Source organism: Falco rusticolus, chromosome 3, assembly GCF_015220075.1.
Source record: "Falco rusticolus isolate bFalRus1 chromosome 3, bFalRus1.pri, whole genome shotgun sequence".
NCBI lineage: Eukaryota > Metazoa > Chordata > Aves > Falconiformes > Falconidae > Falco > Falco rusticolus.
In genome coordinates this window covers 19,068,860-19,080,994 of record NC_051189.1, presented here as the reverse complement: position 1 = coordinate 19,080,994, position 12,135 = coordinate 19,068,860, and the positions used below count along the sequence as shown (strand labels likewise).

The following is a 12,135-nucleotide window of genomic DNA, read 5'->3' as shown; positions in this document are numbered from 1 at the left end:
AACCCATGTTGTGGTGTGTGAGGTAGAAGATGCTGATGTGGTAATTAGCTTGGAAGGTTTACTCAAGAGATCTAACAACTGGCAGGGCAAACCTGTGGGTTTACGCGCTTGTAAATAGCTCCTTTTTCAATGGTAACTGCGATAAAAAGTAGAAAGGGTGTAATTTTTTATTCGTGTGTGACAAAATAACAGACATAGATGGGAGTGTTTACTTTCACTCATTTCTTAACTACTTCATATTTCATATTTAAATTACATTTTAAAAATGATGCCTTGGTTTCCATCTGTTTACGTGAGAGCACAGTGGTGCTCGGGAGGCGAGAGTGGGAGTAGCAGTTCCCAGCATCCCTAGAGGAGCAAGGAGAATGTGAGGGGGAGAAATCCCACGGGACGGATACCTTGTCCTTTGAAACGGTGGAAGCTTGGATGTCCCCTTCCTCCTTGCTGAAGGCTGGAAAGCTGTGTTTCAGATGTTACACCCTTGTAGCACCTAAGCCTTCCACAAATTTTTCTGAAATCTGTCAGCAAGATAAGAAAAGCCAAAGCAGATATATCTCCTTTTTAAGTGATGGTAAAGAATAATTTATCTTTTTTTTGCTTCAATTTTACTTCTCTGTTGCAAGAGTTCAGTAACCTTCACAGGTGAGAGCTGTGGCCGTACCACAGGAATCAGCCAGTTAGTCTTCTATCTTAGAAGTGGCCCAGAGTTTTAAAAAGTATCTACAAGGTGTGAAGAGCTTGATTTCTCGGGTATTCTGCTTAAGGCATCTCCAGGTCACTGACAATTGCTAAATGTTAATCCTTCAGCCCCAGTTTGCATGGGTGCTTGTAAGGAAGGGTTCTTACTGGCAGACTGTCCTGGTATTTAATAGAAATCAGGATCTGGCAGATCTGTCATGCAGATTACATGTAGAAAACAGATGATTTTGCTAGCTGAACGTGAAGAACCTTTCCTCTGGAAGATCTCAGTGCATTTCAGAATACCATAATGAAACAATTATAAGCTTGAGCTACTCGACCAGCTGATCCTGTCCCTGAAGGTTTAGTAGGACATGAAAAAAAGCATTTACTTATACTTATTGAGGGTCTCTAACAGAAATATAAGCAGGCTCTTTCTGTAATGGATTTAATTTTAATTTTCATTAGCAAGAAGAAAAGCAAACCCACTAACACTAGACTATTCTTTTCTTTTTGAAATAGTTATGTTGTCAATTCTGGTATCAATTTTATTCTGTAAAATTGTCAAAATACACTTTTCTTTAGACAGCTCTGAAAGAAGTTATACTTAGAAGCTTTTATTTTAGTTCTTAGGAAAATTGCTGAAGAACTTTCCAGGGTTGAAAATAACTCCTACATTTGCCTGTATTCATCATTCCTATTGGATGCTAGTAAGTTTTTAAAAAAAAGACCAAAGAGAAACCGGAACATTTTTCCATGTATTTTGGGAATGGCTTGCCTTAAAGTAAAAATTATCTGTGTAACACATCTGGCATCACATCAGATGGTAAGAAGAAGTAACAGTCAAAGGAGCATGTCCTAAACTATCTGATAACTCTATGTAAATGAGTGTGCGTACAAACTAGGAACAGAGCAAAGGGTTAAATCCAGTCTGTCCCATGGTGGATGACTGAGCCAGCCCTGATTTGCACACAGCTTTCCCAACAACTGCCTGTTTCTGTGCAATGCGCTAATGACTTTTGAAGTACCTCGGTTTCAAAGGGATCTGCTCTGCAGCAGGATATGGCCCTGGTTTGAGCTGCCAGCTGCTAGAAATCTGTTTCAGATCTGTGCAGAGTCCAGGGGTGGAATCCTGGCTGCTCCAGAGTGAAAGATTAGTGCAAGGCTGGATTTCACTCTCTCTCTCCAGCATTTTTTAAGATTTCCCTTCAGGCAGTTGCCACATGTACAATAATAATCGCACCTTCAGTGCAAATGAATTGGTGGCAATGTTTTCAGCATCTCTTTACACTATTAACACCTGATGCCAGAGCAGCTATCAGTGTCAAACAGCCGGTGAAAACCTTGCCGTTTGCTTGGCCTTGGTGCTGCCGGAGGAGAAAACTCAAGAATGCTGGTAGAGACTTTGTGCTTTGCAGTCTTAGATGCTGAATTACTGCCCAGATAATTGGGTAAAATATCAGTGCTGCTGAAACCCAGTATTTTTTCCCACCATCTGTAATGTGTCATTGCATAATCTAGCTTTGTATTCAAGAATGTTAAGCCCAGGTTGTATTTGGTAACATTGATTTCTTTGGTACCTACTTGATCTGTATTTGTCATAGTGTTTGTACTCTCTTTCTTAAAGAGATGTTAGGCAAAAGATAAAAGCAGAGTGGATTCCAGACACTGATCCTGACACTGAAGTGTAAACGATAAATCCGTTGAGAATTAGAGCCTTAACCCACAGCTGCCGAGGTGGGACGCAGACGTCTGCCGCTGTGGAGAAGGGCAGACCCCCATGCCGCCTCCTCTATGCCTGTGTGTGCATTTGTGTTTCTCTTCATCCCAAGCTTTTTAAAAACTTTTATGTCAAATTAAAATGACTGTGTAATCATGGTCGTGTCCTACTGTTCTGAGATACATTATCTTTTGACTCTGTGCGGCTGTTACTTGCTTCATGACCGGTGATGAATGGCTGTGCATGCTGCATCTGTAAATTGAAACGCTTCTTTAAAACTGTCTCAAAGAACATTGCAGTCATTGCTTCAGCCAAGTTCTGTGGTGGGAATTTCCAGCTCTTCATGATCTTTCACAGCACCCTTCTCAAAAGTGTGCCTCGAAGAAGAAAGGAAATTTTTAAAGGTTTGTATATAAAAATACATTAAATTGAAAAAAGTCCAGCAGGCAAGGCCTGGTTCCACTGTGACTAAAGCCTACAGTGCAAACGCGTCTGAATATCCAAGGATCTAGGCTAACTGCTTATCCTCAAGCAATATTCCTGTAACATTCATCAATATTAAGGTTATCCTGAGGCAGAATGCTAAGTAAGAATTAGTGACAGGTATGCAATGCTTTTATTCAGTAGTTGGCTTGAAGGTAGTTGTGCAGTTCCACACTGGTGCCTGCAGCCTGGGTCTGACATCCCTCGGGAGCATCCCGCAGTCATCCTCAGCTCCCGATCAGTGCTGTCTCAGCTGCCCAGCCCCCGTGCGGGCAGCCCCCTGCGAGGGAGCAGGGCTTTGGTTTGCCCAGGGGGCAGTTCTCCTGGCAGGAAGATTGAGGGGTGTGGATGTACATCTCCAGGGCAGCTTGGCAAGGCCAAGTAGGGGCAGGCAGCCAAAGCTTGCCGTGGTGGGAAGAGCGATAACCAGGGAGGGGGAGGGAAGGGTTGTACAGCTCCAAGTACAGCACAATCCTGATTTTGGCCATTAAATGTTTTTGTAACTAATTATAATTCCTCTTCCCGCCATCTTCAGTTTGCTGATAAATGGCGTGACACATCTTTGCTAACTCCCGTGAGTGGTAGGTTACCAGATCCTTTCTGTTCAAATGTAAGCCCAAAGCTGAACTTTTCCTTTTCCTGGGAACACCTGGATTTGGTTAAACCTTCTGTATGTGCCAGTGGAAACCTGCAGAAAGACAGCGGTGCCTTTTCTGCTATCCTGACTTCTGTGGGCTGCTGCCAAGGTGGGGAATTGAAATACTTAACAATAAATGTTTATTACTGTAGCATTTAAATATTTGAAATTAATTAAGAGAGTCTTTTAATTTCAGTGTTACTTTATTTAAGTGTTATTGTTTCTGTGGTTTTTAGATCACCGCATCCTGACCAAAAAAATGGTCGGAATTTATTCTGGTCTTTGTCGTTTCTTGGTCTGAGGGGTAAAAATGGACGCTTATCTCCTGTCAGATTCCTTGGAGAGCTATGAGGAAATGAGCAATAAAAGGCTCTTTGAGTCTTTTTTAACTTTAGTTTATTATCTATTATAGTTACTGATGTGTGGAAACCAACAGAGAAATTTTATGTGTTTGCAGTTACAAAGCCCTTAACAGCTGTAGCTACAAGCTGAGCACCTACAGCTTTTTAAAATGTGTTTTTATAAATGTAACGTTAAATCATCATGATTTTGTAAACCAGTCTCCTTAAGAAAATTCTTGAGATAATAATATGTGGGTAGATATACTCATTCGGAGGTGATTTGTGGGTACTCACTCACTCTCACTTGTTTACTAACTCCACCAAGAGAGCAAGGCACGATGTGGGCTTTTGTGGGGCAGGACTGATGATGGCGAAAACGCGCGTCTCATTCCCCCTGGCTGGGTGCAGTGCTGGGTGGAGAACCAGGGCGGGGAGAAGAAAACTGGGTGAGTCAAGGGCACTCAGCATACCAAAGGGCTCAGAACCGTGCAAAACTCTCTTTTCATGCAATTTTAGGACAGAAGTATGCTTTTCTGTGCATTGTCCTGCTCTCTGTATTCCTCTTCTCATCTGGCTTGGGTGGACTTTGTGCATCTAATCCTGTCCACTGGAAACGGTGAAACTAATAAGCCCTTTGGATCAAGTGCAAAGGGCAGCACGAAGGGGACTGTTCTCAGCCTGTACGCATTGCTGATTAATAATACCGCCATGGGCATACATTAAAAAAAAACAAAACCCCCAAAAAACCCCACAACCCATTGAGAATGCAGACATGTCAACTCTTGTCTTTTGCGTAAGAAATGCACTCCTTGGCATTCAGATTGCTGTTCACTACTGTGGTGCCCATATAGCCCCCATTTACACCATTGCAGTCCTGGTCTGAGTGACTGGCCAGCCTGGAAAGTCTGTTCCTTTGCCAGGGACGTTCCCCAGAGGCCTCCGAATGCCCCTGATATGATCCAGCATGCAGATGTATCCATCACACGCTTGCATGCTTGTCCCTGGCCAGACACGAGACCCATGCATTGGGATTCCAGTAACTTGAGAAGTCTGAGAATATGCAGCAGTAAAACAAACATCAGCCATTCAACTTCCAAAAATTGCATTAAGCCAGAAGAGACAATGTTATTTCTGCAGGTCTGTTTTAAATCAACCCAAGTATTATTCTGGAGCCAAAGCTATAATTCAGTAAAACTTGATACAATCTTGGAAGGCCACAGAAAGTGTTAAGAAATACCACTGGAAGTTGAGACCTGTAGATACTGCAATAATATGCATTTTAAACTACAGAGACATGCCTCTTAAATACCATTTGAGGCACACTGCAGAGGATGATGGGTTACCTTTTCAACAAAAATCCTTAAAATTCAGAAGGTTTTGTCTGCATGCAAAACCTGAACCATTTTCCCAATGCTTGCAGCTGAAATACTGAATATGAATGTATAGGAAAGATGCATCCATAGTGCCATGGAAGTTGGCTAAGTGGAATGGCTGATGGCCATACTCTGATGGTCATTTAGGCTCCCTGTAAGGCTGCCAGCCAGGATCTTCAGCTCTGTAGGGGAGTTCTGAGGGCAAGGGGTAAGGCGTAAGAGAGACCTCTGCCTGCCCTTCAGGGGCTGCTGCTGCCACTCTTCCTGTGCAGAGGCTTTAAGGAGCAGAGATTAAAGTTGTTGGTGGCATTTTTGATGAAATGTTACATTTTTTTGGATTGGCTTTTCTTCCTCTGTAATTTTCCTTAAATGGAACATCGATGGCTACATTCTGTACATTCTGCGCAAATACAAACTGAGTTTCACCAAATGTTTTACTTGAGAGGGAAGGTGGCTGGTGCACAAAAGTTAAATGACTTGGCTCTGAGAAAATCTGTTTTAGAGCCAGCATGGGAAGACACCAGAGCTGCTTCCCACCTCTCCTGCATGCATTTATTTCTGTGTTGTGTTTCTGCCTAAATAGGAAAAGTAAAAAGATAAAATAAAGCATGAATGTCTCTAGTGATACTTGCTTCATATCTTCTTTCTTACAGACTCAAGATGACTTATGAGTAGTATAACCTTCTACTGAATGTATTGTTTTCATTGAAATATCAGGATAACATTATTGCTTTAGGCTCCATATTTTTATCATTAAAAATACAGATCTAGACACTACACATTTTTGGCCTTTTTACCAAATACTGTAATATTATGATTGGATACAGAGAAGGCTTAATGGTTTTGAGGAATCAATATTGTGATCTTTCTTTTCCTCCACAGTCTTTTACAATATCAATGTGACTTCTTTCTGATGAACTCTTTTAAGATACACAGTGGTGTCGTCAGAATAGAAATATTCTGATATTCTATCAAGAAATATTTTCGGTAGAAATATCAAGACTTTTTGCTCAGAAAGTGGCCTCTGACGGTACAAGACTTTCAGCAGTTGAATTTGTTACGGCTCTTAAAAACACAATATTAGCGTACTTGAAATTAATTAATGAGTCATACTTGCTGAAGAAAACCAAAAACTGTACACATAAAAAGTAAAAATAACTACATCTGTAAGAAAATCTCCTGAAAATGACAGTGACATTTTAATCCATCCTAGTACTGACTTCATCTTCCATGGTATTATTTCCAAGAATCTGGATCCTTTGGGTTCGTGTTGTACTGGTGGAGGTTTTGGCACTGAATCTAGTGAACTCATCATCCAGACCTTGCTCTGAGCCTGGAAATACGACGCATATTTTTACTATGATTACCAAGAACTGTTTAAAATGGTTTCTATGAAAGTGTTTAAGGCAAACTAAGAGTAATGGGCCTTTTGCAATGGCCAGAGCTGTCTTGTCCCATATTGTTTGCAAAGTGCCATCGATATTGGAAAATATCATTGTTAGAAGAAAAATATAATTATTATAAGAAAAGTGATTGATGTAGGACTTCAAAATTCCATCTATTTGAAAGTTGCATTGATGTTTTTAAAAAAATCACAGAAAATTAACTTGCCAGATTGATTCTAAGAAATGTGGTTTTCTTAAGAGTGGTGAATGAGATGGTGTGAAGAGTTCTGGAGGTTTTGCACACCCAGGAGTTGAGAATACATCTGTGTAAACAGCCTTACAAAAAAAGTCTGATGAGTAACTTGTTTTGCTACTTGCTTTTCTCCTCAGGTTTGCCAATTTGTCGTATCTGTCAATGGCCTCAACGTTCTCCATGTGGACTACAGGACAGTGAGCAACCTCATCCTGACTGGCCCTCGAACGATTGTGATGGAGGTGATGGAAGAAATAGAGTCCTGAGAAGGAAAAAACCTCTTACAGGACACTTTTGTGAGAGAAATAGCGACAACTGGTGGAGCAGCATGACACAAGGAGGAAGAATGTTGCTGTGTCTAAATAGATGATTTTGCTTTTAGGGGAGGGGGGCTGTCTTCATTTAACAATAATAGCACTGGTGGTGATGCTAAAAAGTGGACAATTGATACCAGCATGTTTTCACTAAGGACTTTTCTTTGCCCAACGGAGACAAGGTTAAGGCCTTTAGTTTGTCTGTCCAGCCATGTCTGCGTCGGTCAGAATGGTTTCCCACCTGAGAGGCTGTGCAGATATCCTCACGGTCCACACTGGATCAGAGCACTTCAGGAGATGAAAGAACCAAACACTGTGGGGTTAGGATGTCACAGATGGTTTGCATATCATATTTACGTCAGTAGACATCCTCCTGGTGTCCAGCTTTGTTCGAGGAGCGTGTGCCGTCACAGTTGCTCTCTTCTCGGGCGAGGGGCAGCTGACTCAATGCTGGCTTGATTGCAATCAAACACGAATGAACTGCAGATGCATGAAAAAAAAAAGTGTCCATTCTCTGCAGAGGATACTCTGGTATGAATGCTTGGGTCTGACTGAATACATGGTTTAGTCTAGAAAGAAAAATTCTGCAAATAGAAAAGCGTGCGGTACTTTCACAAAATCTGCCTTTGAAAATTGGACTTTTTCTTTTAGATGCCAACACTGGCTTAGGTGCTCAAGTATAAAATATTGATTTTGGTTCTTTCCTTATCTGTAAAGGAAAGGTGTCTCAGCCTTGCTGTTCATCACTTTGGAGAAATTTTAGACACCATTCCTGGAAGAAGAATGTTTAGGAGGTTGAAATGGAAGATTCTCAGTGTTAGAATTAGCAATGATACATCCAGATGTTCCAGTAGAGAAAGTACACTTCAAATTGAAGCAATGTACTTGAATGTACATTAAGCTTGTTAGCACTTTCCAATCATCTAATGTTTTGCAAACTACAGACTTGCCACATGAGTTGTATTTGACACTATTACTAATAAAACATTATATTTAACTGACACTTACTCTTTTTCAAACAGCAGGGTTTCTTCATTGGTGAATTCATGAAACAAACCTTTTTAAAAAATGTATCTACAAATTCCATATTCTGCAGACTTAGGTGAACTCCTCAACTTGATGGTAAGTGCACTGCTTGGGTTTTCTTTGATCTTTGAACTGAATAAATAAATGCATCCTTGTCCACAGAATTAAAAATACATATTGCAGACTTTCTCTGCTCTCTGAATTTTACAACTAAAGCTTGAATTTCTACATGACCAAACCACAAATCGTTCAGTTACGAGGTGGGGAAAGTATTTTTTCCTCAAATGATTTTGAAATATGTTTTATATTAAAAATAGTTCTCACTAAATACATTGCTCTTGCAGTATATTTTTCACCACTCAAACACTTTTACATCAGAGATGCAGCAAATGTTCAAAATCACATATGCCTACAGCTGTGTAGATAGAAGTCTGTGTATTCGTTATTTCTGATATAGTGTATCTGTGGTTGATTTTTCATCGTGAAAACTTCTCATATTCCACTAATATGCAGCAGTGCAGGGAGGTATAAAACTGCAACTGCTAACTTGATGCTAACCAGGCACAAAAGTGTTTGGAGGATTCTTTCAAACTGTCATTTAGTATGACAGTTGTTTATCCCGATGTACCCCGAAAAACTTCAATACACATAAATAACCTATAGCAGATTATATTCTACAGTTCATCTAAAAGAGTTCAGCATGTAATGTTATATGAAATTGTAACAACTGCCAATGGTATCCACTGAGACGGTTGGAAGACATCCTGTTGTCCCAGAAATGTGTCGGTATGCTACAAGTTTCTGATCTTGGGAATCCAGGAATGCTTCCCCAAATATCTCTGTTTTCTTTTCTTTTTTGCCTGGCTTGTTTTGGTGGCTTCATTGGTATATACCTTGAACAACTTTAAAATATAAATTCTACATGTTAGGCTAGGTTAAATATTAAAATGTGAAGGATTTTCTTAGCAAAATGCTAATGATTCTCTCTAATGCCATTGTGGATTCTTGTGTCTTACATCTCTTGCCTTAGTTAATATTCTGCTACAAGTTCCCCATAGCTTACAGATAATTAAGAAACTGGGTCAGAATTTAGCTTAATAATGCATTACAGAGTGCACTTTAGACTGGAGCAAAAAGAGTGAGAATGGGGTCAGGGAGAAATCTGTGCATATCATTATGTTACAGATTGGAGATGGCATTTTCATTTGCAAGATACTTTAGTCTCTATCCGAATTTGAGCAACATTGCTTGCCTGTTGTTTAATGGGGATTTCTGTATTGTGTTCCCAACTTGATTTGCAATCCAGAATTTAATTAATTCTTTCCCTCTTCAATGTGACAAAGGTGTTCAAATTATCTCTGCAGTGAAATTTTGTGTTTTGGAAAAACGGATGCAAAGTTAACAATTTAGCTATGAAATGTATCGTTTCCAATTAAATTGCAGTTTGTCTGCACATAGTGATACATATCCTCTGAAACATCCCGCAGGAGACAGTGTCAAACTCTCATGCATTGCAGAGGGCACAGAATTTTGAATATAATAGAGCACATTGCTTCCTGCGAAATACCAGGGGAAATGTAAGATTATTCACAGAAGTGAGGCATTTCAAGAGATGCATGAATATCAGTATGGACTAAAGCAAGAAACCAGAAAGGAAAAAAAACCCTGGCATCAGCAGTAATAACTTCATTAAAAAGATAGGCATTTTTGTAAGACTTACTCTCTTACGTGATTGCATTTTTTTATTATTATAGATCCTGTGAGATCCTCTAATAAATCTCTATGCTGTAATAACACAGATTAGTGCCACTCCTCTGCACATGTACATTTGCAAGTCATTTATGGAATGTCTTCAAGCAATATAATAGTTAATTAAATTCAAGTAGCAGTTAAGCTAATTGGAGCATTAATTCAGTGCAATATTTGTCCTGTTTTTCTTCTGTTGTATTTCCTTCAAGATACATAATGTTGATTATCAAGATCAAATACTATATGTATACTGTTGAACACAACTGGTTCCATAGTTAGTCCTATGGAAGGCATTTCACTCACTAAATAATGCAGTAATCTGCTTCGGATGTATCAGAATTTGATTGGCTGCATTTCAGGTCTCCATAGAAGTTGAAAATAAAATTGAAAGCATCAAAAAGATACAGTGGTGTCATAGCAGCATCTACAATACCAACGGGTCTGTCCTAGTCTTTCTTCTATGAGATTACCTTCAGGAGGAGGTTTGGGAGGAAAAAGTTATGCAGTAGGAATATTTTTCTTGTATTTATCTTGGTATTTTCTTCAATTTCTAGTTACATCCTCACTAATAACTACAGAGTGCTAGGGATGTGTCAAACTGTCCCACAGTTACTGGTTTAATGGTCAGCATGTCCGCTTAGCATGATCTGGACCTCTGATAAAATTGCCCAAGTGCAGTTCAGAGATGAACATGAGATCAGAGTTTGGGCATAGGAGTGCAGGTGGTGGTGTGCCATTTGGCCTTAGGACCAGAAAACAGTCCCTGTATCAATCTGATGTACTACCACAGACATAGCCAAAGACAGTAGTCTGAGGATTAGGAAGAAGAAGGAGTGACTAACTTCTTTCTTCGTCGGCACTGACAGCTATGATGCATGCAAGTTTCCTTTTCCCAGTGGATGGAGACAGAATGATCAGATTACAAGGTAACGCTCTAATAATCTCAGATAACAGCAGGAATGAAATACTAATTTTTATTGCTAATTTTGCTAAATAAGAATTCTACTAATTTCAGAGACAGGAAAAAACAGAGACAATATGGTTTGCAAAAATGTTTGCCTAATGCAAGACAGACTGAGAAATCAATTGTTGCAATTGTGAGTATTTTCTTCCCAGTGTATAATTAGAACTAGACCACTCATGTAAGTGAAAAAACATGTGCATGTCACATGCATTAGTAAAGCTAGACAACATCACTCTTCAAACGAAGTGAATTACTAACCTTTTACAATAAAACTGCCATTAAAGGTTTCCATAAATCACACTTACAAAATTTGTCTTTATCTGGTGAGTGATGTGGTTTATATTTTTTGCTTATATGTGTTACTTATAAAACCAGAAATAGCAACTGCCAATGTAATGATTCCTTTTGTATACATGCAGTTAAGATAAAAATATCACTGATATTCCAGAGAAGCTGAATGATTTAAAACCATTACATTTCTCTAAAAACTTCTACATAAATAAATATTTACACAGCCATTTTTAAAATGAAACATTAATGCAAGACATAATCTAAGAATGTCAAAGAATGTCACGGGACTCAATGATACAATGGATTTATGCTATAAAGACAGTGTTTCATTTATAGGTACTGAGTCTTTATGCTTGCAGTTCCTTAGAAGAGTTCAGAAATATTCAGAAGGGAATAGCTGTAACTGTCAAACGGAGTGTCCCCCAGAAAAATGGCTGTATTGTTGCAGTTAGGTATTCATTCTCATATTGTCCATGGGAGCTGTGAATTTCCAGGACTGTTGAAACTCAAGTTGCACAAGAATACACTTAAAAAGAAACGCTTAGCTTCAAGAGCACTGTATGCCAGGTAGCACAAATTGTCTTGTCTCTTATACAAATGCTGCTATACACACAATAGCTTTCCCATCCTATGTCACCATAGCTCTCACTGAACTTAGAGTACAACAGTTGCCTACTGGCTTTTGTATGGACTTGTCAAATAATAATTGATGATTTCAGAATTTTCAGGCAATTAGAGCCATAAGGAATTCTCTTATATTTACGTGCAACTTCTTGCCTCTGTTCCTAAGGTGTTTCTACCCAGGCTTCTACAAAATGGTCACTAGGTTATTGCATGTGGACAGCTAGCAGCATGCAGGCCATTCTGAAGGGGTGTTTGCATCATGCCTGAGCAGCCGAACACCTCCTTTTACAGGGAAAT

The 12,135-nt window shown here is 39.5% G+C and overlaps 1 protein-coding gene across 1 annotated transcript in view; it reads left to right on the top strand.

The window, feature by feature from the left end:
* DEPTOR (DEP domain containing MTOR interacting protein) overlaps nucleotides 1-10,008 on the top strand; it is a 77,873-nt gene extending 67,865 nt beyond the window's left edge. The window contains exon 10 of the mRNA XM_037379034.1: nucleotides 7,008-10,008. Within this exon, the coding sequence (XP_037234931.1) occupies nucleotides 7,008-7,136 (129 nt within the window). The 3' untranslated portion in view covers nucleotides 7,137-10,008. The remainder of the gene's footprint in view (nucleotides 1-7,007) is intronic.
* Nucleotides 10,009-12,135: the final 2,127 nt, after the last annotated feature.